Source organism: Telopea speciosissima, chromosome 2 (genome assembly GCF_018873765.1).
Source record: "Telopea speciosissima isolate NSW1024214 ecotype Mountain lineage chromosome 2, Tspe_v1, whole genome shotgun sequence".
NCBI lineage: Eukaryota > Viridiplantae > Streptophyta > Magnoliopsida > Proteales > Proteaceae > Telopea > Telopea speciosissima.
In genome coordinates this window covers 77,095,669-77,123,420 of record NC_057917.1, presented here as the reverse complement: position 1 = coordinate 77,123,420, position 27,752 = coordinate 77,095,669, and the positions used below count along the sequence as shown (strand labels likewise).

Sequence of the window (27,752 nt, the reverse complement as noted above, 5' to 3'; positions counted from 1 at the left end):
TGAATTTAAGGACCCAAACCTTATGGGTAGGTACTAAGAAAGGAAAGTAATAGGCTGGTTTGGGCTGGTCTATGTGATTGAGCCATGAAGGTCACGTGTATTTGGAAGTCATTCATAACACCTCAAGCTAGTGACGACTCTATTTGAACTTTACTTGGTTTATCCAAACCTTGTTTAGACTCATAGAGAAAGTCCTACACGTGATTTGACTTTCCAAAAAAAAAAAAAAAAGACTTAGTGAACTGCACTGAGAACTTCTTGTTCTTGTGGATTGACCTAGATGATGAGATATGTCCATAGGGATTTGAATGTAATTATTGAATCTATGCCTACATATTGGTGTGACAAATATATATAGATATCCCTTAGAACCCTGGACTTGTGTGACTAGAGTGATTCTCTGGTACTACAAGTATGACTTACCTCGACCTTGCTGTGAAACTAGTTGGAGCCCTGACCTTGGTTGACCAAACCTTAGGGAAATGAATAATGAATTTAATGATCGAGTAGGTTAAATTATTGAGACATGCTTGAAGAGTTGACTTGGACCAAAACTAGTAAAGGTTGTTGGTTCTCGAAAGAGGACTGATGTGGACTCTTTCCTGTGGGATAACTGTAGTAGGTTTAAAGGTTGTGAAAGCTAAAACTGAAGGATGTAACAAAACCTTCTCCAACGACAGATATGAATGGGGTAATGGATCACCAAATGCGTTCCCTCCGTACTGGGAGTGAACAATAGGAGATTCCATCAATATTCCAAATCATTCTAAAGTTGGGTTAGGTAATGAGACAACCGGATGTGAAAGCCTTGAGAATGTGAACCCTATGTTGGGGCATGGAAGGGTTAAGTCCTGTAACCCAAGAATGACCAGGAGTAGTGAAGGCTAGAATGGTATCACCGATCTGGAAGATTTAGGGAACTCTGTTCCTTGAGACTTAACTTAGTAGTTGGAACCCTGTTTTTCTAGGGTTATTGTGAACCACACCCCGTGGTAATGTGACCTGTAAGGAAAAGAGAATTGTGGAACTGACTTGTTGTGCCACGTAGGCACTGCCTCATCTTGACCCGACCTTTGACTTAGTTCAAGATGTGGGTGACTTGGGATGTTGTTATCCAACGCCCTTCTCACTAAGACCCTAGTTGCCTCAAATTTCGGGGACGAAATTTCTTGTAAAGGTGGGGAGGATGTTACACCCGCACCGGATCATAATTAATTATTATTTCTTCCCGTGACGTGTGGTTATCAACGCCACGTATCTTTGGTGAGTGTTCTCACGGTGGTCAAACCCGACTACAAAATTATTGACCACAGTGCGGTTTTACCTATGGAGGAACTATTCGGGGTCATGGGGGACAAACCATGACAAGGAAATAGTAAGTTCTAGCCCTTAAGTTTATTTATTTATCCTTTCCCTCGATGCCCTCGAAGTGCGGGTCAAGATTTGGACAGCCCGGGCTATTTTAGTTGAGTTGGGAATATTCCATTTGTGGGTCCCACTTATTTAAGGGAGCGTGTGATGGGCTTATAATCCCATGGTGGATGGACCCATCCCCAAGTGGGTTCTTTTCTATTTGAAACCTATGGGCAGGCCCATTTAGTTAAGAGGCCCATTTGACTCTATTTGACCCATCTAACTTAGAGTACCCATTTAACTTGGGTGACCCATTTAACTTAAACTACCCATTTAGCCTAATGACCCATTTAACTTGGATCCACCCATTTAACTCTTGACCCATTTAACTTAAACTATCCATTTAGCTATTTGACCCATTTAACTTAGAGGATCCAAGGTCCATTTTCTTTAAATAAGACAAAGGGGGGGGGGAAAGCATTCATTTCATTTCTTCTCCCATCTAACCTAAATCGTGGAGGAGAGAAAGAGGAGAGAAAGGAGAAAGAAGAAAGAAGAAAGAAGGAAGAAGGAAGGAGAGAAGGAGGAAGAAGGGTGGAGAAACTTGGTTGGAGGTTGGAAGAGCACTTCTTGGAGCCTCAACATGGAGCCTTCTATATTGGGGGTAGGTAAGTCATTCAAACCCACATCTCTTCATCTATTTTGATTTTTGAGGTTTGGGAAATGGGAGAAATTCAACCTAGGGTTCTCTTGGAACCCAAGGAATCGATGGAACCTCTAAACCTAGACTATGGTGGAGTTATTTCACTCCATTACAAGCCCTAAGCCTAAGTAATCTCTTTCCATTTAAGAAATTTAAGGTTTCTACCATATTATGTCCTAATTTAGGTTCTCTTTGTTTTCTCTTAAATCCATGGGATTACATGGACCTAATGAGGTCTTAGAACCCTAATGGACCTAGGAGGAAGCTTTCTTGAAGCCTCCCTACCTTTAAACCCCTTGGAAAATGAATCCCTAGTGAGAAACCCTTCAATTTTCGGTTCTGCGGGTATGTGGTTTTACACTCGGATTCGATTTTCAAACCACACCGCAACCGACCTTGACTAAAACTATCCTAAGCCCCTGGTTAGCTAGGATTTACATGTGGTTTCGGACTGCAAGAAACCACCCAAATTACCTTCCCGAGAAGGATTACGTGAAGGTCGGATTTACACTCGGATTCGATTTTCGAAACCACATCCGCATCCGACCTTGACAAAAATTGTCCCGAGCCCCTGTGAAGCTCGGATTTACACTCGGATTCGTTTTCGAAACCACATCCGCATCCGACCTTGACTAAAACGTCCGAACCCCGGTTTCCTAGGATTTACATGTGGTTGCGAATTTGGGCATGAAACCACACCGCAACCACTTCACTCGAAACCTTATACTTAAATGATTAATGGGAGACCTTTTGGGGATCCGTCCCTTTACTTAATTAATCCTGTTTGCACTCTTTATTTAGGTTTAAAGTTTTCATCTTGTGACGTGTTACTTGATTGCGGCGACACTCATAACATCGGGACATAACACAAATAGTGAGTGGGTTTGGTTGTTTGGGCTTGATATTATTATTGCATTGTATATTATGTCATCATTATAAATTATTAAGCATGCTTGCGCATATTGCATATTTTTATATGTGAATGTTATGATGTTGATTGGTAATGTTGTACCTTGATGGGTCTCGGTGCGTGGGTACGGTCCGTTAACCCGAACACTATATACATTTATGAAGAAATTATGTTGAATGTCATGTTGAATCAGTATGTGCCGTCTTGTGCTAAGGGCACTAAACCGGATGAAAAGTTGATGCGCCCCTCTCGGGCGATAGGACTTGCATGTAGCTGTGGCTAGGATTTTACACCCTTATGCTACGACCCTTACCAACAGGGGTTTAGGTGTTGGGTAATCGGTATACCGGATTCGTGGAGGTGGGAGAGGCCGATCATGGTAGTATTGGTTATCGGGTGCCTTGAGTGGTCTTGGAGGCTTCGATCGGCGTAGGTCCCAGGTGACAATTGAGGTTTCATTGTGGCGATAAGTTAAGTGACCCACAGTGTCTCCCGAGTTGTCACGATAGCATATGCCATTGACTTAGTTGTGATGTTAGGTGGAAAATTTACTTAACATATGCATGCATCATTGGACTATGTGAATTGTGTGTTTGTGCATCCCCATCCCCTCACTGGCTCGGTGGAGAGCTAACCCCTCGTGTACACAATTTTTAGATTATGATGCGGTGCGGAGGAGCCAAGTCGTGTTAGAGGAACATGGCAACGGGTGTCCTTGTGACGATTGCGCCTACGGGCCGTGAGAACTCTAGGGACTTGTTTCCCTTTTGTTTATTTTAGGGCGTAGGCCCATGTAAAAACATTTACTGTTATACCCTTGTTAATCATTATTAGATGGTAATGAAAAATGGATTAACTACAGTATTTATCATCTAGGCTTTGATCATCTTGTAATTATTGATTTTATACGCTTCCGCAAAACTACTGATCATTTGGAATGTAATATTTCCCTTTCCGCACTCTGATATTATATTGTTTTAATATTAGTTATGACTGTGCGTTGGGACACTGTGTCAGTGATCCTGGCAGCTTAGTAGGATGACAAGCGTTGTCCTAGTCACCCCTTATAATGTATTTTATCCCTTGTTGGGATGGGGGCGTGACAATTATTACACTATTGGTGTAGGAAATCTTTTCCTTTATGTTAAAAGTGTTGTACCCAGGAAACCGAAATTTTATTAATGAATAAGAGATCGTTGTTTGGTCGTGTAGCGTCTATATTAGTGCAGGGATCAATGAAAGCACACATAGGAGCATCTATATAAATGTGATTTTTTATTTCATGGGACCAGGGTAGTATTTTTTGCACAATTTTATCCTATGTCTAGGCACAAGAGCCACACGACCAAGTAACATTCTTTATCACTTTATTAATATATCACAAAAACAAACAAAAAGAATGGTGGAAGACAGAAACCAGCTTAAACCGATCCCCAATAATAGCTTTAAGGGGCAATTACTGTCACTTCCTTATTCTCAACCTATATTTACTCAAAGTCCCCCACCCAAAACTTCTTTTTTGATTCCCAAAAAAATACAATTTCCACATCCTCTTCGCTATTGGTATTTTAAAATCCCTAAATACCCTTGATACCCTACCTCTCCTACCTTCCAGCAGCCCACGGCTGTTCTACCAAAGCATCCCCAACCCTACCGTCTGCATCTCACCTCACCCCTCCCATGCCTTTCACAACCCCGCCCCACCCCTATGGGATCATTTCAGATGAATTTTGTCTTTAAATAGGAGAAAGAACACTACCTGGTGGTGGCCGCTGCACGTAGACATAGGGGGCACAAAATGAATGCCCTACCCCCATGTAAAGGTGGAAGTCCCATCGCATGTGATGCTTTGTGTGCATGCTCCTTACTTAGGGGCCACACGACAAGGTAGCGTTCTCTTGCCTCCCTATAATTAACGACCACCACTTTCTATAAGGCTATGTTTGGTTATCAAGAAAAAAAAAATAACTCAAAACTTTTTGAATTTGAGGAGAGAGATAGACAAATAAATTAATCATTGTGTCATCGTAGCTTTTGTCTAATAAATTTTTTTTTTCTTGACAACCAAACATAGTCTAATATAAATTGGGTTTGATGAGAAATTGGTGGCACAATCTTTTGACAATCGTCACAACATTACCTTAAGACACCACTTCATCAAGCCTAGTGAAGGGTATTAAGAAATGGATCAGATCAGCCGATACCGATTCTCCCCGCTCTTGTATGGAAAAACCCTAGATACTCAAATATGCCGATTCTGAATCAGGATTTGGATTGGAATCTGCATCCGAAGTCAGATCAAAATCTACCGGAACCGATCCGAGTCCCGATTCCGGATTTTTAAACCATGGCCACATGACAATACGTGAGTGGGAGTTGGGACCACATTCACTCATTCAGTCTCCCAATTCACTATGCATAGGAGGACACCCTTACATTAATGTACGCTCTTTAAATACTTACGCATTGACGGACGTACAAATCTTGGCAGATCAACCTAAGAACAAAACAAGAAACACCGTACCTGGAACATGCAAAATTCGCTAAAACCATTACTATAATGCTCAGGAAATTAAAATTTGGAACACATTCACACCATCCACCAAGCCTTCACATGTTTACATTTTAACAATAGGCTTGCGAAGATATCTATATTTTATGGACTAAGTTTCCCTCCTCTCATAGATGACAGTTCACCCATCATCTTAGGAATCATATCTCATGCAAACCCCTTCTAGGGTTTTAGTATGTTCCAAAATACCATCCTAATACCTTTTTCCGCCCTCTCCCATCCCGTGGTGAATGGAAGGAAAACTCAATGCATATTTTATACTAGTTTCTTTAGGTTCTCTTCGGTTGGATTTGGATTTCTAACTGAGATTGGTTTCTTAAATCAGTCAATAAATGGATTTTTGGTCAAGAAATCAAAATTGTTTGGTTGCATAAACGAAATCCACTTTGGAGTTAGAATGGGATGAACAACAAAGGGAAGTGGAGGAAGAAGAACCTTAAGGGGAAGGCCTGCGGCGAAATGAGCCCATCCGCCGATCTCCTTGTGCTCTCCGCAATCTGTGAAGGGCTGAAGAGAGGGCATGCAGGGTGGGGAAGGGGTTGTGTGAGAGAGAGAGAGAGAGAAAAAAAAAAATTTATACCAAACACCCCAAAATTTTTGAAATCATCCCAAGAATGTGAAAGCAAAACCCAACCAAAGAGAACCTTTAAGTGGGATCCTATACTATATACCTATGATATGCCTATCTCCTTCCCTTCCCAGACTCTTTAGTATAAACCCATCCTCTATTTGAGGTTTTTGTACTTATAGATCTAACTATTTAAGGTAAATAGATCATCAATTTCATCATAGATCAAGTCAGCTACATGAGAAGAATAACAAATATGAAAAATGTTTAAAAGAGGATACAAAGTTATCCAATTTCTAGTCAAACTTTATAAAAACAATCTTTATTCTTTGATACCCAAATCATGAAATCACCAACCAAACCTATTAGCTTGCATTTAAGATCACAAGAAGGAACCATATGCTTTGGCAACCACAAAAACTAGAGCTTTAGCAAACTTCTCTGAGATCTTGCTCAAGAGACACACAGCTTACACATGAACAGCGCATCGAGGTAGAAGGCTATCAGGCCGGTCTTGATGAAGATTACGTAGTTGGATATAGCTTCTGTAGGTCATCACCAAATCTTGGAGCAGAGATAGACTAATACCCCGATGCGGTGTTATATGAATCGACTGCGTGGTCTTGAGCAAGATCTTCCATGAAATCTCCCTCATAAGCTGCACCGTACCTCCCTTACTAGTTCAGCTCCTTTTATTTTGTGAGACCTGCAAAAGCAAAAAAACCAAATATGTTAAAGTGAAGGAGAAGAAGAAGATCGAAGAGCTTAGCTTTAGTATCATAAGAAGAAACCAAAAAAATTAAAGGCAATATTTAACACAGTGAATAAGGTGAATTGTTCAGTTACATTTATAGAAGAAGCACCTGAGCACGGATAGATGATCCATGTTTGGTCCTGCCAAAGCGGTAAACTACCCTATTTTTACTAGGTTTCTCACTTTGTTATCCAATCTAATCTACCCCCTCCTCCAAAGAAATAAAAAATTCATGTGGGTAATTGTTGGTGAAGCTTGATCTCAGTCCAGAAAGTGTTGTGGTGCTCTTTCGATGGGTCGTTTTGCCTTTGAAATGCACATAATAAATGGCCTAAAAGTGCATACATAAGCGCTGAAGGGACTGTTTTTTAATAGAACTCGTCGAAATCTTCGATTTGATATGTATTTTGCCCTATTTTTCGTTCAAATCTCAAACCAAATCAGGTGGGTCTCAAGGGGTAATTTTGTACTTTCTAGGTTAATGTTTTCATATATATTGTAGATATCTTTGAGAGATGTGAGAAAAATGATTTATAAAATCTTGTCTTGCGAATTTGATTTCTCTTTTTATTTTTTCATTTTTCTTATGCAAAATCACTATTCTGCCACGTTGTTTTTTCTAACAATAATTTGGTTTCGTTTTCATGAAAAATCTCCTTCAATTCATGGTGTAGAGTGAAAGGTTAGATGTGTAAAATGTGGTAGCATTTCTTCAAAGTCCCAATAAAAAAAGGTAAGAATCAAGTTGGTTATTAAATTTCTGGTGAGTTGCTTGCAATATTGTATCATCTTCTAAAATAATTTCTCTTTCGACCTTTTCTGTTTCAAGTTTGAACTTTAAATTGTGGGAAGAAGGGACAGGTAAGTAACCTAAAAATGGGGTACTAACTGGGTGTGGAGTGACAGACTCTGGTTTTGGAATTTCTATACAAAGATAGCTGATTTAACACCCCAAATGTGTTGCTGGCATCAGTCTTCACTGTAATAGCCAAGCATGGCAAAAGGAGAAGGGTAGGTCGCAGCTCTTTCCAAGGCAAACTTACCTTTCACTATGACCATTCAAATCTCCCATGATTATGACAAAAGATTCCTAGTTCGGCAAAAAGGTAAGGGTTTTCGAGGTGGCCGGGTTCCTCTAGATATTTTTCGATCATGGATCGTGTCCTTGTACAAGTAACGTTCAATGTCCTTTGGGCTAGTCACATGGAATCCGCTCTTCCCATGAGTCTCACTATGAATTTCATGTGATTTTTTAACCTCATATTTTTCTAGCACAATTAAAAATCCTTTTTCTTTTTAAGATAACAAAATTTTCTAAATTCTTTCACTATTTGCCATTTGGCAATCCATGTGAGGGAGAACCTCACAAATTTCTGTATACTTCAAAATTTTATATTACAAATATATGTTATGGTATCCATATGATTCATTGTGGTTTTGAATGTTGATGACTCATTGTTACTTGCAATAATATGATTGATATTCAAATGCATCGTTTGTGTAATTGCGGCATTTGTAGTAAGAAACCATCGGGTTGTTTCTATGTGGGATATTTGCATAGAGGAACAGATGCACAAGGGACAGCTGGTATTCTCCGACGGGGGACTCTCCGATGCTTAAATCAGGTTTCTTTGTAATAGATAATCCAAGAAAATTGAGAGTAGTCCAAAGATCCCCCAACCTTAGATCATACCTTGGTATTTATAGGATGTCCTCGTGGGTTGAAGTAGTTATGGAGAGTTCCGGTTTGACAAGTGTTCTATCTCGGTACAAATCCATAGTTGTTATTTTTTCCCCTCTACCCAAAAAAAAATCTCTATTATTACAAAGAAACAAAAAAGGTTTTCTTACGAAAGGATAATGCTTTACTATTTGTCACATGACACTATATGGGTTAGTCCTATCGAGGACCAAACAAGAATGTCATTGGTATAATTTCAACTTAAAACCAGTAGAGGAAGTAACTAAAATTACAAAAGATACTATTTTGTATTTTACATTCATCTCCATTTTATGGCATTTTGATAATTTTACTAAAACGTTGAATAAGAGTTTGAGTAACTTTTGTTGTTTACTTTGGATTAAAATTTGGCCATCAAGATATATGTAAGATCCACCATCACATAAACAAACCCATGTACTGCCAAGTGACAAATAGTGAAGCGTTATACCTCACTAAACATAGAAACACCTAAAAAGACCCAAATAGATTCTAAATCCAACAATAATTGTACGATGATGGTTGGTGATGGTCATCGACTTTTTCATTTTAGACCAAGTTTTCCTATACTTCTTCTTCCACCCATGGCCCTCGTTGCAATTGTACAATGTTAGTCAAGATGGAAAAGGCATTTCTTGTTTTTTTGGTAATAGGAAGAGGCATTTCATGCCTTGAAGAAATAGAGGAATTAAAAATGCTTGTAGATTATTGTTGTTTCCTTCGATGTGGGTAAATGAAAACTTTCTCCTTTTGTTCCGGGCCAAAACCTTCAGTTTTTCTCCCCGTTTAGAGATATCCTTTTAGTCCGGAGGTAATGTTTCCATTTAATGACAATCTCAAGTGGGGGAGAGGGTAAGGGTGTCAAAGGTGAAACATATAATAATAATAAGGATTTTTTTAAATGCCCCCTGAAAAAGGCCAAACTTACAAATGCCCCCTTGAACTTTCACTAATCCTAATTTTTCTCTTGTTTTTCAAACTAAGTACCACTATAGTCCCTCTCGTTAGTCAGAGACGTTATGTTATAATGGATCCTAATTTTTGAACATTGTTGGACCATTCTGCCCCTTGATAAGGTAAAATGACAAAAATGTTTTTACTTGAAAAAAAAAAAAAAAAACCCATCTTCCCCAAACCTCTGCAATTTTTCTTTTTTTCAAACCCTAAACGATTTTTAGAGGAAGATTGAACTCCTTCGATCAAGGAAACCAATTTCAAACACTCAATGAATCATCCAATTACTTGGGTAACGCACAACTTTGTGGATCACTGTTTTCAAACAAATGCCCCAGGGATGATGATGGTTGTAAAACACCCCACATTGGCAAGGTTTCTAATGGCGGCAACGAGGATGAAGAAGAAAAGATATGGATCTACTGTGGCATGGCATTGGGTTTCATTGTGTCCTCATCTTTTTCTTATCGTTTGTCTAAACCCTTCATTTCAAGGATTTTGATGTCACCCCTTTCTCTGTCTCTCTCGCCCTATAGGTCTCGTTTGGCGATAATGGAAGCATCTCGGCCTTAAAATTCTGATCTCCTAAGGTTCGTTTCTTCTTCCTTTCTCTGTAATTCTGTTTTGGTGCAAAGAAATCACTGTAAATTTCTTCGATGTTTTTGTTTTTGTAACTTGTCAATTCATTTTCTTTTTTTTTTATAGTTTTGTATCCTTCATCTATAGATCAACGGTTCTTGGTTCTTGCATGTTTGTTTTTATCATTTGAACTTCATCCCTTCTTTGATATTTGTTTTTTTCCTTTTTCAAATTTCCATTCAGTTTTTAGTTTTCTCGTGTGCATCAATTGCATGATTTAGTTTTATTATTGTTGTTTTTTTAGTTGTATTTTGTTGAATTGATAGCTTTTGAAAGGATTTGCAAGAAAAATAAGGAATTTGGAGCATTTGATTAGGGGTTTTGTTTGAGAGATCCGACTGGAGTGAGAGGGAGAAAATGTCGAGCAATGGGAACATACATTGGTGCCACAGATGCAGGCGGCCTGTGCAACTTTGAGGGCGAGATGCAGTGTGCCCTTATTGTGAAGGTGGCTTTGTGCAAGAGCTTGATGGGATTGGTCCTTTTGATTTCCTTGGATTGGATGATGATGATCATGACCACAAATTTGGGATATGGAGGCTTTTTCTGTTCTTCCTCTAAAAATCGTTTAGGGTTTGAAAAAAATGAAAAAATTGCAGAGATTTGGAGAAGATGGGTTGGATTTTTTTTTTCAGGTGAGGACATTTTTGTCATTTTACATTATCAAGGGGCAGAATGGTCCAATAATATTCAAAAACTGCGATCCGTTATAAAATAACGTCTTTGACTTACGGGAGAGACTATAGTGGTACTTAGTTTGGAAAGCAAGGGTGCAATTGGAATTAATGAAAGTTCAGGGGGAATTCGTAAGTTTGACTTTTTAGAGGGGCAGTTGAAAAAATCCCTAATAATAATAAAATTCAAACTTACTATTTAAAATTGAATCGAATCAAACAAAACTAATCGTTTTGGTTTTGACTATAATCTTCAATTTGGTTCGGTGGTTGTAAACTGAAAAAATCAGTTCCCACAGATTAAAAATCGATAAATCGATTAAAAGCGTTACCGATAAATCATAAATTAATAAACCGAAAAAAAAGCCAAACCAAACCTTGTTTGGACTTTGGACCAATACAAAATAATTACAGCTGTTAAACTCTTCGATTTCGAGAATTTAAATTTGATAATGTGTTTGTATGGTGTTGAACATGTTAATTTTAGTTTAACCTTTTAAAGCATATATAAATGATTCTGTACATTTCTTCTTCCTCAATGCTATTATATAACTTATGGAACTAGACTCAAACTGAATCTAAATAATCAAAACCAGACAACATTCGGTTCCAAATAGTATTTGGTTCGATTTCAATTTATCGTAGATTGAATCAAAACTAAACCGTTTGACTAGAATCGAACCGATAAACACCATTAAGTGAGAGGGGTTGAGTTTGAGGTCATGGGAAAAGAAAGCTTTTCTTTGTACCCAATAATAATAAAGGAGAAAGAATGCCACCCGGTTGCGCCAAACACGTCGCCCTTGCGTCCTATCATAGGGGCACTGGAAATGACTGCCACACCTGTGGTCATTTCTAGGGTTCCAAGGGATACAATGGTCCTTTTGCATGCCCCTATATTAAGGCACAGAGGCAGCATATGCTACGCGACTGGGTGACATTCTCTTTCCCTAATAATAATTATTTTAAGAAACATAATTCCTCATCCATCATAGGAACCTTTCTTATATGTCTTGCCACATGGATAGATGATTTTTTATTATTTTGATGGTTGGATAATGGATATAGATGCCATGATCTAGATCAACCATATGTTAAATTTTTAAATTTGATTCAATTAAATATCTTCATATGTACTTATATGCATTCCATATAATATCTTCAAATGCATTGGCATGCGTTCTTTAAGACCCCCTAGTGGCTAGAGCCTTGTGCATTAGGTATAACTTTTTTTTATTGTCGTACATTCCAAATGAATTAATAAAATTCAATAAATTGACATGTGAACAAAAGACCTAAGTCGTAATGTAACAATGAGAGGTAACCTTCTCCCGTTTCATATAAAGCAATGATTTTTCTTGACCATAAAAATATAAAGTAATGGAAAGTTTATATTTTTTCCTGGTAAAAAAGTAATGAAAACTTGAGATCGACGATATGATCATCAAACGGTCCAGACCTAGGGACCAGGATATTTTCAAAGGAAGATAAGGAGTCATCAGCATAAATCCATATCTCGCCGCGTATACATCTAAATATTCCTCTCGCCTCTTACATTTTTTAGGTGGAGGGTTTGAAAGCCTCTGACCTCTCGGTCTTCTCTCCTCCCTTTGCCGACACGTAGATTATATGTCAAACCGACACGGCAATCGATCCGTTGGTCAAACGAATCATGGAAATTAGATTTTGAAACAGTCACCCAATGCTTACAAGGTACATCGCCCTCCACATCGGCAAATCCTCTGCAATCTGCATCTCACTCGGTGCGGCTTTCCTTTCACGTCTCCGACAACTGAAAAACTACAGAATCTTCGACAGAAACCGGTCAGAAAACCTTATCCTTAATTCAACATTTGTATTGTGGTTGATTGGAAATAGAGTAGAAGAATAAATGATGAATTTTGAATTTGCAGATACGTGAGACCTCTGCTTTGACGCATTGATTGCATAATTTCACTTTCAGTTTGAAGGGAGTATGAGTTTTGGTGTTTTAGGTTTTCTGACACTTCAATTGATGAATCAGAAGGCTTCGACGTTCCATTTCTGCTTGATTGGAAATAGAGTAGACGAATAAGTATGGGTTTACGTCTTTTGTTTGCTTACTGTTTGATTTGATGGAAGTCTTGTTCTGTATCTCTTGGATTCTCGTTTTGGTATTTTTTTTTTCCATCACCCGATTTTTTACCGTTAAGTTTTGAAATTGATGGATTTGTAACCCAGTGAAGGTGAAACGAAAGGAGGAATCTATAGGTATATGCGTGATTTCATTGAGAATCAATCTTTTTGAAAGTTTTGAACGATAGTTGTACACAGGGAAATGGAAGTTCTGAGATTTAAGTAGTTCATGACTCTGTGTTGTGAGATGTTTGTGATTCAATTCTGTTAAGTTTGTGGAAGGGGAAGTTGTAACTTGTCAGTTTTTATGGAGTGTTACTATAATTAATGGGGTCTGTGCTTCGACAGAAGGGATGGATATAACGGAGGTCTCTATGATACATCATGTCGCCATTGTGTTCGTGGTGCTTTGGTTCTTGTCTTCGTTCAGTTGGTGTCATCCTGTCTTTTACTTCATATGTTTGATCTATCTCTATCAGGTATTTCTATTGCCCCTTCATGTTTGAATGTTTCTTTTTTTCTCTGGGTAAATCACCATGTTTTGAATGTTTCAGCTCCATCTACTTTGTTCAATGGTGATTCTTTAATTAAGCAGGAAACTAAATTAAAATTTCGCTCCTGAATCTGGCATTTAATTGAGATGGGTCACATCATGTTTCCTCATAATATGCCTCTATGTCTCCTACTTCCCAATCTGAGCTTTTGTTTCTCTTCTGAAAGGTTCACGAGCGTTATACTCTGAGGCTGCGGAGGAAATTACAATTCGAGGAAAAAAAGCAAGCAAATCAGAGAAGGGTATTTTCATCTTGCTAGTATGGTTGTAGTTGTTACGTTTGTGCTTCCAGTTTTCCAGTGTCAATTTATGAACAAATGAGGACTTTTAATGCTGTGGCATCAAATTGCCTGATTAAGTTTTTCTGGGTCTTTCAGGTACTTTCTGATGCAGAGACAGTGCGGTGGTTGAACCATGCAGTAGAGAAAATCTGGCCAATATGCATGGAGCAGATTGCATCACAGAAACTCCTTCTTCCTCTTATACCTTGGTTCTTGGAGAAGTACAAACCTTGGACTGCTGTATGAATTTACTTTCTGAGTATTTGTAATCCAGAGATCATCCTAAGATGTACTTTCTTGCTGCATTGATCTGCTTCGAATCCCATTACCAATAATATTTAATATGGAGAGTATAACCATTGTAGCCAAATCTTTTTTATCGTGGCCCTGATCTGTGCTGTTTGGGGTTAAGTTGTGACTGACTATGTAGCAGTTCGGTTACCACGGACTCTGTATTAAGATGTCAGTGTAAAATTTGATTGATGTTTTCATTGTGGTCCATTGAGAAATTAATTTCGTTTACATTCTATTATATATGCAGAAGAAAGCAGTGGTTCAGCACCTGTACTTGGGAAGGACCCCACCAATTTTCACAGATATTAGGGTTCTTCGCCAATGTGCTGATGATGATCACTTGGTATAAGTCACTGTTCCTACCATTCAAGCAGATCTATGTTGCTCTGGGCTTTTATTTATTTATGTTTAAATTTTATTTTTTTTGGGGGGGGGGGGGGTGAGGGTTAATATTTCCTATTTTTTGTAATGGAAAGTTTACAATTAAGTGAATGCAGGTTCTGGAGTTGGGAATGAATTTTCTCTCTGGGGATGATATGAGTGGGATACTTGCTGTGAAGCTGAGGAAAAGGCTAGGATTTGGCATTTGGGCTAAGTTGCATGTGACGGGCATGCATGTCGAAGGAAAGGTAAAAAACTGATGGTTTTTAACTTTTGAAGTTACTTTGATTTGATTGGACGTCAAGCTTTCATTTTGAAAGGATTATTTTACCGCTCATTGATGATAATTTATGTAATAATGTGATGGAAATTACACAAATTTGGTGAGAAGTGTTTCATTGAAACAGTAAACAAGCATCCAACTGATAGAAATCAGCACACCATGAGGGGGAAAAGAGATGAAAAGAACAAATAGACAAAAACAGTATGGAATCCCTACTTGGGCATCTAATAAGTTTCAAACTTACAGTGGAATGTGAACAGGAGGCTTCTTAACTTTCTTTTCTTCATTTTTTTGTTGGTACTTACATCTTTCTCCCCACCCCTTAACCCTCCCATGGGATATGGTGAGGGCAAGATTGGATCCCAGGACCTGGCAGCAACACGCCATGGCCTTTACCATCTGAAACAGCTGCAACTGCAACTTCAAAGCTTCTTACCCTCTGCAAGTAAAGAACTTACAAAAGACAATTATGCCTAGCCAGGTTCTGGGAAATGGCACAAAATTTTAATGAGGGTTTTCTGCTATTAAGAGATTTGAATCAGTCTGTCTTTTCTGTAGAGTAAGTTTTTCAAAAGGATGAATGAATGAAATATGGGGTATTTCAGCTGTATATTAGTTGTACTGGACACCTTCATTTACATCAGGTTTTCTGTAGATTAGGTTTTTCAATAGGTTTTCTCAGTGGTTGATCTCTCAAGCTTAATTTGATGCTTCAAAATTTTAAGAATATTCAATTTGTGGTCATTCTGGAAAAGTTGAAATGTAATTACTAACTCTTTTTTTTTTTTTTTTTGGGGGGGGGGGGGAAGGGGATGTTCTGATGATATGAATTGATACGTGAGGCAATGAATGGTTTGGATTTTAGAAGCAGATCTTTTACTGAATTTAATAATGAAACTTGTAGAAGCATATGAAGATACAATTTGAATTAATCTCTCTCACTATTTTTTGTGTGTCTAGTATCATGATAAGTTTTTTTTCCCTCTCTTTTCTAGGTCTTGGTTGGTGTGAGGTTCCTCCGTGAGTGGCCTTTTCTTGGACGTTTGCGGGTGTGCTTTGTTGAGCCACCTTATTTCCAGATGACGGTAAAACCCATCTTCAATCATGGACTTGATGTCACAGAACTTCCAGGGATAGCAGGATGGCTTGTAAGCATTTATGCCATGTTTCATGGACTACATGGTTACATCTTTTTTGTTTCTTTTCCGAGGAATTTGACCATTTGCATAATGTTTCTTTTGATCAGGATAATCTTCTTGCTGTTGCTTTTGAACAGACACTTGTTGAGGTTAGTTCTGCATTAGCTGTTGATAAGTTGTTACCTCTGTCAATTTTTTGTTTTTTGCTTTTTTGTTTTTCCCTCCTTGCTTTAGTTGCTTTAGGATGCACTAGTAATTTTCAAATTTCAAAATTTCATTTTTAATTATTTGTTCTTACTTGAACTTTTTTTAACTTTTCAGCCCAATATGCTGGTTGTTGATGTGGAAAAATTTGTTTCAGAACCAACAGGTAACTGTGACAAAAATAACTATCAGGTTTAGAGCTTAACAGCTGGAAGTGTGGTGTCATTTTGATGGGAAGTGATGAAACTATATTTATAAACCAATACTGTCAGCTAATTGTTTGGTTGGTACCAGTCCCATAGAGTTTGTTAGTCTTCCCAAGAATTTCATGACGTGTCTCTAGTCATGTAACCACTCATTTCTCTGTACAACTCTGCTAATTTTGGAACTTTCGCAAGCACCACGGAGTATATTGCATTTTACCTTTTTATTAACAAGCAGCATTTCCTTTTCCTTCCTTTTCCGAACATATTTCAGGATTCTACACCAAACAGATTCCCTTTTACGGAGTACAATTATGCTTGTAATAAAGGGTTTAAATTCATAAAGCAAACCTTTCCAGAATCAGAAGGGATCTGTCCTTTGTAAGTGGTAAAATGAGGATGGAGAGCTGAAGCTTTGGTTAGATAATGAGGATGGCGATGATTTTGTTGGTTTGGGTTGAGGAAAAAACTGTTGAGTAGTTAAGGGAGTGGGGAAAAAGAGAGAGCAGATAAATGAACGAAAGAAAGAATGAATCAAAGAAAATGAAGTGGAGGGTTTTCTCAAGAATACGCTTGAAGGAGGAGAAGTAGGTTAATAGGTTTCCCCACTTAGAACTTTTTTTTTTATAGTACCACTTTAAAAAAAAAAAAAAAGGCTCTAGAAATTTAGTTGGCAATGGTTTTGTTGAGTTGTTTTAAGTCAAGAATCAAACTGGAAGAAGAAGGTTGTTACAATAGAAGAATATCTTACGAAGTTTTTAAACTTTTTTATTTCTTTTATTGATGACATGGTTGTAATGAGTGAGAATGTGAGATCAGATAGGAGCTCATCCAAGTTGGATCGAAATGGAGGTATGCTTTTGAACTAGACGATTTTAAGATAAGCCAGTCTTAAGAAAGATGAAAATTTCAATAGAAGTTTTGGGGTTGAAAAGGGGGTATTCATGATTAGTGGTGAAGAGATATGCCCCTAAATATTCTTTTGTTTTCTTGAATCGTTTGTGAGGGAGAAATTTCATAGAATGTTCATTGAATTGGACTGCAGTTAATGAAAGTGGAAACATGATTCTCGAGTGCTATCTGGTTGATGATATAGCATTCAATTCCAGGGGAGATTTTATAAGATGGTTATGAATACCTGCATGCTTTATGGAGCAGAATACTGAAAAGTGAAGAAACAAAAACACGCATAGGTGAGTTAGCTGAGATGAGAATGTTCAGATGAGTGAGTGGCTATATTATGAATGGTATAATTAGGAATGATTGCATTCATGGGAATTATGGGTAGCCCCAATAGGTGATATGTTCAAAGAAATTGGTTATAATTGTTTGGATAATGTGAGATGAAGACTAAGAATTGCAATAGACAGTAATTATGGGTTGCAAGTTGTGGAGGCTGTAAATAGATTAGGAGATAACCAAGGACTTCGGTTGAGACTTGAAGAAAGCCACAAGGGGTGATGGTTTGGCCATGTGCAATGAAGACTGACAACTGTGAATAGTGAGGAACTAAAAGGTGCTACTTGAAGAATCTAGAGGACAAGGGTAGGACACAGAAGGACATGTGTCAAGCCATGTGAAAAATCACAATGACTTCTGATAAACAATAGTACAGTAGATGGACTGGAATTTCTGAGCAGGATTTGATCGCTGACGCAAAGCAGACAAATAGAATGAGGATTGTTGGCTTCAGTTCAGTTATGCTTTGTAGAAAGTTCTACTACAATGCTATAGGATTTGGATGATTCTGCTTTGCAGAAATGTTACTGAGTTCATCTCAACATTAAAAGGCACCTCAGAAAGGAATTAGATCAGCTTCTGACTATGAAGAGGAACCAGTAACAGAGCCATACCACACACACAATTCACAAAAGTTATGAACTTATGATTGTGTTGGATACACACTGTTCATGCCTCTAAACATCCTTTTGTGCATGGAAAGTATTTTTACATGCCTAACAGGTGTTTTGATATGTGGCTAGTTGGCTGGCTGATGCGTGCAGAATCTGCAGATATCCCATACAAAAGGAGTTACGATGCTAATGTTTGATTGATATAATTTTCACCGGGGCAAAGGCCAGGAAAACCTGGGACCCCTTGTAGATTAATTATGGAATAAGTAAAATTTTAAATAAAGTTTGTAGTAATGTTCATATTGAATGATATGCATGTGACTGGTATCCGTACTAATATATTAAGCGAAGTGGTATCCAACTTACATTTTCCCCAGAAAACAGTCCTTATAGAATCTTAAATATCATTATTGTTCTGGAAAGATCTCCTTTACATAAAATTCAAAAACCTAAACCCTAAATACGATTCTTTTGAAACACTGTTTATGAAATAGCCATGTCGGCCGAAAAGAAAAGTATTGCAAATAAAAGGTCTGGACCCCATAAAACACTCAAGTTACCCTAGACCACCAAAAGGGTCCTACACTTTGAAAGAGCGCCCAAAGTAGAAAGGGATCATATTATGTGCCCAGTTTATGGGAAAATAACACATGAATCATAGAGCCAAATATCCTTGGCCAAATAAGAACCAATCAACCCATAAAACAGTGATGGGCCAAACTGGATATATCCTTAAAATGGGATATAAGGTGAGCTTTAGATATAACCCATTCTCTTAAATGAAAGAAAGGATTGATTGGGGAGAAGGGCGGGGGAAGAAATACCACCCTCAAGGTAGTCTGGGCCGGTCTCCTTACATGAATGCCCACAGACACACCCGTGCCTGTACTGGCACTTAACCTTATCCTTATGCTTGAATATTTTGATATCAATTGCTTGCTTGGTTGTTCTACATATTTTCATCAGTGGGGCTTCCTCTCATCAATTTGTGTTATTGGAAACTAATTAAATAATTCTTAGGGCAAGGAGACAATAGCATTTTCCTTGCAGTCATCCATCTTGCTGTATTCTATAATTCTACATCTAGTTCTCCATATTGTTAGATTGCAGAACTAGTGTAGTTCATATGTCTGTGCTACTACTTTCCAAATTCTTCAATGAGTTGAGTTTTATCTGGTAATACAAACTACTGTATTACTACTTCTATCTTTTCATCTTTGTGAGACCAATATTTAATTCCCTTCATTAAAACCTTCTAGATTAACGTAAGAGATTGTCTTGCCAGTAAATTTTCATAAACCCTAGCCTTGGAAGTTTTCTGTTTCGTCTGCTTAGGGAAAAGGTTTTACTGGAAGGCAGTAGAGGAAGTAATCTACTTGACGGACCACCTAGTTTTGCCACGTAATGGTCGTAAGGGTGCTGTGGCAATGCCAAGTGTTGGGTACATAAGGGTGCCTGGATTGCCCACGTGTCCAATTTTCAAATCCAGTCATTTATGGTCACATGAATTGGTATTTTCCCTTGTATTTTCAACTGTCCATTTCTTTTCAGTTCTTTTTAAAATTTTTATTTTTCAACTGAATTTTTAAAGCTTCATTTTGTCACTCAAGCCAACCCCTTTTGGGTTGAAGACATGTGAGTAGGGGATCTTGTTTCTAGTTTTTCACAAATTGTTGGCCCCATCAAACCTGTGAAGTTTCTCCTAGTTGGGCCATCCAAGAAACCTCTCGTAATTTTGTGATGCAGAACTAAAGTCCTACATCCGCAACCCACCATCATTCTTCTCCTAACCTTCTACATCCCAACCTTAACAATCCCCCCTTTTATTTTTCACTTTTCCAACATAAAAAACCTGACCAGACATAACCAGCCATCCACGAAACCTGAGAGTTCTGCATCACCCATATTCCTCTCTTCAAAAACCCAGAAAACCTAACCCTAACCTGCTGCCCATTCAAGTTTACATAGTTCCCTCCATCAAAACATCTCAGGACCTTCACTGATAAACTCCCCTACATCAACTTGACATAACCCACACATCAAACCCTAACCCTAATTTCACCAAAAACACCTATCTTAGCCTAGCCGATTTAGTGTTCATAGCAGATCCTGGTTTACTGGCTTCTAGTTGGTCTCCTACCAATCTAGAACTACATTATTATGTCACACTTGGATAGACAGCATCAGTTGTATGGACTATGGACAAGGCAAAATTTGCTTTATATAAGTCTTAAGATGTTTTCAAAAACCCTAATGCTTTTTTCTTTCATTTTACCAGTCCTATTTCTCTTGGTTTAGTTTGATTGATTTCTCTAAACACAATGACCAATTTTTTTATTTAGATATAGTTTTCAACTTTCTTAATTCATTTGGTTTGACCTTTTTTTTGGGTAGTTATCGATGTAAGAACGGAAGGTGACATTTCCCAAAATCACAAGATAAATCTAAGCCATCCATTTTTATGATTTTTTTAATCTAAATTGTGTATTTCTGCTCAAAGTTGGTACAGTGTACAGTAATGTCTCGAGTGTTGGTATACATGCATGGATATACACAGTATGCATGTCGATACAAAAGGGGGTATTTGATTGAATTAGACTCATTTGTCACGTGGCTAATCTAGACCATGTCCTCTCTATACAACTGTTGGAATGGACACATCATCTGTCTACATGGCAGAATAGATGCTTTGTGATGTTTAGAGAAATAACAGACCTTGTGATGGTAATAATTCGCCTTTTTTATATAATTATTTGGTGAAATTTTTTTTAATATTTATGCTTGTACTGCACCATAACTAAGTCTTGTTGGATTGGTTAGAACTTACAGCTTTAGGAACTCTCTAGTGTATAATTTCCTAGATCACATGGTATCATGCTCCAACCATGCAATATTGACTAACCCATTGGACATTATTGACTTGTCATCACGACAACCTAGTTGCCTATGAGATGGAATTTTTAATCCGTGAAGCTAACTGCTAACTAGGTTGTCCATTTTTCAAGACCCAGTTAAATCTTGAAGGATAACAATATGACCTAGGCGCCTCCTCATGTTTTTGTCTAAGCTATCACCTCCATCAATAATATATTTCTTTGTATGATGAGTGTCTGTGTGGGGGTGAAGTGTTTTCTGTTATCTTTTGTTGCTTGCTGCTTGTACAGAATAAAGGTGCCAATTATTCATGATCTGTTGTTGCCTCAAATTTTTTCAGAAAGTTGGTTCACTGTGGATGAGAAAGATCCCATTGCGTATGCTAGAGTAGAAATTGTGGAAGCAGCAGACATGAAACCATCAGATCCAAATGGTTAGTTACACTAAGCTATGGATACTCAATATCCAATATGTTATTACTCTAACCTCATATAGTTCTCTGATGGATTTTGACTGGATCTTTTTTGTAGGATTGGCTGATCCTTATGTTAAGGGACAGCTTGGCCCTTACAGATTTCAAACAAAGATTCAAAAGAAAACTCTGACTCCAATATGGCAAGAGGAATTCAAAATCCCCATATGTACATGGGAGTCGCCAAATATACTAAATCTTGAAGTTCGTGACAAGGACCACTTCCTTGATGATACCCTTGGGTTTGTGTCTCAACCCCGACCTCTAACCCCTTCAATAATAATTTACTGGTTTTAAGTGAAATGTTATGTGCAATACACTTCTCTTAATATCATCCTCTGCCCCTTAGAGGGGGGAAAAAACCAAGAGTTTACTATTGTCATTTTTCTTCCCAGAAAGGGGGGGGGGGGGAGAGTAAGGGTGTACCCACAATATTGTCTTAGATTGATATATTCAAGTGTACTTAAAGGTTCCTGCTATCAACAGAGACTGTTCTGTGAACATCAGTGACCTAAGGGACAGGCAAAGGCATGACATGTGGCTGCCTCTTAAGAACATTAAAATGGGTAGATTGCATCTGGTCGTTACTGTGGTTGATATCAATGGGAAGGTACATATTTTGTCTCTTACCTGAAATGAAAATTTTAGTTTAGAGTTTTCCCTGAATTCAAGGCAAATTTCTACAGGGAGAAGACTGTTTTGGCCTTGAGGAACCGTTAAACAAGGAAGAAAATAAAAGCTTTGCTGCAGCTGAAACTACTCAAAAAGGTTCTGAATCAAATGGATCATCTGAACAGTCTCCAAAATTTGCAGATAAATTTGAACCCATCAACTTTGAAGGGCAACAACAGACTGGAGTATGGATCCATCACCCAGGAAGTGATGTCTCACAAACTTGGGAACCTAGAAAAGGGAAGAGTAGGCACTTTGAGACCCAAATACAAAGGGAGGATAATGATACCATAGGTAGTGCCAATTCAGCAGCAGCAGTGTCCAACAAATATGACAGTAGCAGCAGTGATGGAAATCTAGCGGAAAGTAGACCAAAACCGCTGAAGATGGTTCAAAAGGGCCTACAGAAACTCAGTTTGTTTTTTCACAGGAGCCCTAGAAGGGAGGAGCTTAACAACACAAGCGAGGTTTTTCACTCACCACATGTCAACCTTCTGGCAGTCAATGAGAAGACGACTGGTGTGAAACTTATTGTGGACGATAATGTTACTATTCCAGCTACTGTCAAAGACCCAAGAGCAGAAAAGGGGAGCTCAAGTCCTGATGGAAGTTTATCTGAAAGCCCAGGAAAGGGCAACATGAAAGGGATGGCAAAGAGCGTTCTCAAGCATGCTGGAAAGTCTGCTCATGGGCTAAAGCAATCACTATCAAGGAAATTATCGAAAAAATGCAAAGGGGATCCAAGATCAGTGTCGACAGAGACTGATACCCAAGGATCTAAAGGGGAATTACGCTCATTGTTGACTGAGAGGGGCACTATTTTAGAATCAGACTCCTCTGATGAGGTATCTACTACCTCTACAAGGGATTACAGTCAGACCCCTAGATTTGATGGGATCCCCGTTGATTCAACTTTCATATTGGAACATGGCAGGGAACCTCTGGATTTGAAGGATCAAAATGCCCAGGTGGGCCATTGCAGCTCCCCAACAAACTCTGTTACTGTCGTGGAGGTTTTTCACAATGATGAAGGAAGGACTTCTCTTGATGGAACAAGATGCTCTGATATGCATGATGGAAGAGTAGTTGAAGAATCCTTGAACCCCAAACCCTCTCAAGCTAACTAGGAAGCAAAGTAAGTCACAGAATTTTTTGGTGATCCACAGTACTCTCCGATGGTCTTCCATTATGGATGAATACTAATATACCATTTCAGTTTTCAGAATCAGCTTGCCTGATGAAGTAATTGTCATATACTTCAGGATTTGTAGGAATGATCATAATCGCCTTCTTGTAAGAATCATCTGTAAAATAGTATCTTTATTTTATTTTATTTTCGGGCAGGCAAATTGCGAGCCTCTTCTGTAAGAATTTTTTGTTTTTTCTTTTGATTTTTGAGAAGTGAAATCATATGATTGCAAGTGTTTCCAACTTATTTTCTTAACAGTATAGCCCTCAAACATGAACTAGTTTATGTTCTTACTAGTAATCTCTAATTCCAGTTTCCAGATTGTACATGAAACGTAACTTGGCAACCTTTCTTTATTCAACCCAGTATATAATTCGAGTACAGTTTTTGTTGCTTGATACTGGGACTCAGTTTCGAGGACCAGATCGGAGTAACTACCTTCACACCAAAATTCCTGTGCGGTTTGATGGAGGCTTATGTGCTCTCTCCCATTTGCGAACGAATTGTCCCTGTGACTCCTCCCTGTAACTCGTGCAATTGAGTGATTCCCCATCCCAGGAAACAATTTAGTTGTCAATCACCCAAGTGAGACTCCTTCGTTAATTCATGGCAGATAAATCACATCAGGGAAGCAACATTCCAGATTTAACTACTCATAAATAACTTGACAGTAAGAGAGGCAGATGTTTCTGTTCTTCCCAGGAAATATACTCTCAATGATCTTCCTCCACAACCCCATCTTCGGGATAAATCCCTGATGTATCATCTGCCTCAAAACCACATCAACATCTTCCAATAAGTTTTCCTCACAGAGGCCCTGAATCACTAACTTGTAAGAAAGAAAACTCGGGAGCCGACCCTCATTAAGCATCACTTCAATGAAACGCTTAGCCTCAACAAATTTCTCAGAATCAAGTAAACCATACAAGACAGTTTGATATGATCCAGAATTCGGGTAACAACCCTTAAACTTCATTTTCTCCAGAAGCTCCATTCCTTCGCTCACTCTCCCCTGCTTACACAACCCTGAGATCAGTACATTGAACGAAATCGTATCAGGAAAGCAACCCTCTCTCTCCATCCTCTCAAAAAACTCAAACGCTTCATCAACTCTACCATGCTCACAGAGGCTATGCATCAAAGTCGAGTAGGTCTTCACGGTAGGCCTGCAACCCTGTTTGGGAAATTCATCGAGCAATGCGAAGGCAGAATCCAACTTGTCACAGTCACACAAACCTTTGATCAGAATGTTGAGGCAACAAGCGTCGATTGTCACACCCAATCTAGGGGCACCCAAGTAAACTTCATGAATCACATCGAACTGTTTGGCTGAAACAAGCATGTTAAGAACGAAATTGAAGGTCCTGACTTCAGGCCAGCAATTGAACTCTGGCATACTGAAGAGAGTCTGAATCGCTTTATCGATATAACCGGCCATGTTTCCGTATATTTTGATCACACCAAAGAAGAAATCATCGGAGAGCCTACAACCCCTTTCTCTTTTAATCCTCTTAAACACTTCTTCGATGGCATCAAATTTCTTGGCTTGGGCGAGCTTCTCAATCACAAGGGTGAAAAGTGCTTCATTGGGTTTGTAATCCTTGCGTTTGGATACTCTCTCCAAGACATTAAGAATCAATTCAGAATCCCTAAGGGGCTTGAAAATTTTTAAGACTTCATTGGGTGCTAACCAGTCTTTATGATTCAAGCGATCCAACACTTTCATCTGATCAATAGTTGCAGTAGCAGAATGATAAGAAGAAAGATTACAGCTTGATAACCTGATAATACCCAGATCGACCAAAAAAGTTAAACGGAAGATTGATTTGGGTATCTTATACCGACTGCGAGAAACCAATCTATGGGCCATTTTTGGATTCAGTGGTGATGAAAGCAAAGTACCAAGGAATTGCTCTAAATTCTGGCAAAGTATTCTGAACAATCGACCTCCTCTCTCTAGACTAACTTCTTTGCTGGAGAATAGGGACTGAATCTAACGTTAAAATCGTCTGACCCTTGGGCTTGGATACCGACAATTCAAGAATTCAAAATCCCTTCTTCTATTCAGCTTGAGTTCCCATTCCATTTTATTTGTGCAAAAATCCTCTTCAAAGCTGGACGCACTAGACGGTTAGCGCTGGCCTTGGGGTATGTGCCAACTTGCCCAGCCGTCCGATGCACATTGGACTTGTTTTTTTTATTTTTATTTTTTTATCCTTTAGTATTAGTATGGATATGTAAAGTCTCTAGATGAAGCAGAAGGGCCATTGAACAAGGACTACATGAAGCGGGAGGATAGGGCATCAAATACATATAGAAGTAGGGCTAACGAATACCATGATCACTTGGTCATAATGGAGCAATTTTACCGTTGCATGCACCAAGATTCACCTTTGAAAAATTGATTATTACATAATTAGATTTTTATTCCACACCAAAGAATACCACGACATTTGAGGAAGATTCGTTCGGATATTATCCCAAGCAGATTTACCAGAGAAGCTTAGACTAAATCTTCCCATAAATCTCATCTCTGCGCTTTAAAGCAATAATTAGCATGAACAGCTGACAAAAAGAATTTTTCACCCACCACATCAAATAACAAATTAACATAACTGTTGGTCCGAGGGTAATACCACATATGATGTAGTGTTTGTAGTTTGTAAGTTTCCTTAATGGATGTGGTGTGGTTAGTTTTATTTTCCTACAAATATAATTATAGGGGAAATTTTGGTTATAAATGTAATATTTTTTTCAATAAACTTATTTATGATGGAATTTTTTTAACTGTCAGTAGAATTAGCAGACTAATGTCTTTTTAGCGATGGAAAATGTTGAATTTTTATGTGACCACTATGCCGGTTTTTAGGGACAGACATTTTCGTCTTTATAGCTCAACATTGCATGTTTTTATTGTCACGGAAGATATTGTCTGTTACACTTAAAATTAGTCTCAACAAAAGCCAATTTCCATCATAAATGATTATGGTGGTGGATCCCCATTTGATAGATGAGCGACAAATCTCAATCCGTCGCTAATAATTTGTTGCGATGGAAGGAGATTTTTTCTTGTTTGTTGTACTGATTATGTCCCAATTTTGGGGACAAAGTTTCATGATACCCTATGTGGTTGTGAAATTTGAAAATCAAAGTTAGCCATGTGGTTTGAAAAATTCTTAAACAAAAAAATAACGGATGGTTGAAAATGCAAGGTAAATGAGCCAACCATTAGAAAATTTACCAAGATGTTATTACCTTGATAAGATACATGTGAATACTAAAAGGCATGCATTTACTATGAGCAAAATCATCATACATTGTTGGCTTGATATATGTCACTCATTGCCCTTGAATATTTACAATACAATATTAGTTTTTCAGTTTTTCTGTCTTCACTTCCAAAAAGAATTACCATGATGAAACTTCAAATGATAAGACTAAGGCATTGGAGAAAACCAATTAGAGAAGGGGAAATTTCAATCACAAACTTTGCACCACTAGAGTAGATCTGACAGTTTGATTCATTCCTTAATCAATAAAGCCAAAGCTAAACTTCTTGTTCGTTCATCCAAACATATTGCTTTGGTTCCAATCTCGCCTGGTTCCATGAATCCCTCACCCATTTCAGAACTACTCTAGTGGTGCAAAGTTTGATACTCTTTGCTTAATCAACCTTCAAATTTACAAGAGATAACTCAGTCATAGTAATGGCGGTGAGGGAAGATGGAGATTTAGGGGAAGAGAAAGAGAAACGAAAGGTTTTGAGGAGAGAAAGATGGATTTTGAATGAAGACGGGTCGGATTTCGTCAAACGAGAGGGGGAAGAGAAAAAGATGGATTAAAATTTTTGACCGTTGGATGTTTTAAGAGACATGTGTATTGATCTTAAAGGGTTTTTATCTGCTCTATTATTGACACACTCCATTTTGCTCCATTTACCTCTTTGATGGTTGACATCTGGCATACTCAAATCCTACGGTCAGATTTGAATTATGGCATTCACCCACCAACCCTAATCGAACCTGAGTTATCTATTATCTCTCCTCTCTCACTCATCCCCTTTGCGCAACTCCACCTGCAACACTGCCCCCTTCGATCCTCCCACCTCCGTCATTTTCTTCAAATCGGACTGATTTCTACCAAATCCATTCACTTAATCTTCGAACACTTTCCTTGACGCCCCCTCTTCCTCTCTCTCCCCTTCATCTAAGACCTTTACCTTCTCCGATCTATTTTCTCTACTATCTCTTCTCTTTCCTCCCCGCTTCGCTGCTTGATCGCCGCAATTCCGTCATAAGGAAACTGCACTCTACTCTTCATTGACGGGCAGAGATTCTTGAATTTTTTGATTAATAAAATATAGTGAATAAAGAAATTTTGGTAAGTTTATCA

General features: G+C 38.3%; 2 protein-coding genes across 6 annotated transcripts; one reads left to right on the top strand and one right to left on the bottom strand.

The window, feature by feature from the left end:
- The first annotated feature begins 12,632 nt into the window (after positions 1–12,632).
- LOC122650006 (C2 domain-containing protein At1g53590-like) lies at positions 12,633–23,596 on the top strand. Of its 5 annotated transcripts, none has more exons than XM_043843293.1 (14): positions 12,633–12,671; positions 12,842–12,914; positions 13,307–13,441; positions 13,683–13,757; positions 13,893–14,036; positions 14,338–14,433; positions 14,588–14,719; positions 15,750–15,902; positions 16,001–16,042; positions 16,215–16,263; positions 21,368–21,460; positions 21,558–21,741; positions 21,986–22,109; positions 22,186–23,596. In XM_043843293.1, the coding sequence occupies exons 3-14, from the start codon at positions 13,316–13,318 to the stop codon at positions 23,296–23,298; spliced, it is 2,331 nt and encodes a 776-aa protein (XP_043699228.1). In that variant the 5' UTR covers positions 12,633–12,671; positions 12,842–12,914; positions 13,307–13,315; the 3' UTR covers positions 23,299–23,596. The 5 variants fall into 5 exon arrangements, with proteins under 5 accessions (XP_043699228.1, XP_043699226.1, XP_043699227.1 ...); XM_043843292.1 differs by lacking the exon at positions 12,633–12,671 and adding an exon at positions 13,040–13,097 and having other exon boundaries at positions 12,773–12,921; positions 13,311–13,441; XM_043843290.1 differs by lacking the exon at positions 12,633–12,671 and adding an exon at positions 13,040–13,097 and having other exon boundaries at positions 12,773–12,921; positions 13,294–13,441.
- A 311-nt stretch (positions 23,597–23,907) lies between these two features.
- Positions 23,908–25,258, bottom strand: LOC122650008 (pentatricopeptide repeat-containing protein At3g14580, mitochondrial). Its single transcript, XM_043843297.1, has one exon. It carries the CDS (start codon positions 25,228–25,230, stop codon positions 24,010–24,012), a length of 1,221 nt encoding a protein of 406 aa, XP_043699232.1. The 5' UTR covers positions 25,231–25,258; the 3' UTR covers positions 23,908–24,009.
- Positions 25,259–27,752: the final 2,494 nt, after the last annotated feature.

Excerpts from the sequence above, each read along its gene's own strand:
- LOC122650006 (XM_043843293.1), top strand. The coding sequence starts at position 13,316 with ATGGATATAACGGAGGTCTCTATGATACATCATGTCGCCATTGTGTTC. Across the intron at positions 16,043-16,214 it reads TTGAACAGACACTTGTTGAG|CCCAATATGCTGGTTGTTGA; the intron begins GTTAGTTCTGCA and ends TTAACTTTTCAG. Across the intron at positions 21,461-21,557 it reads GAAACCATCAGATCCAAATG|GATTGGCTGATCCTTATGTT; the intron begins GTTAGTTACACT and ends TCTTTTTTGTAG.
- LOC122650008 (XM_043843297.1), bottom strand. The coding sequence starts at position 25,230 with ATGGCCCATAGATTGGTTTCTCGCAGTCGGTATAAGATACCCAAATCA.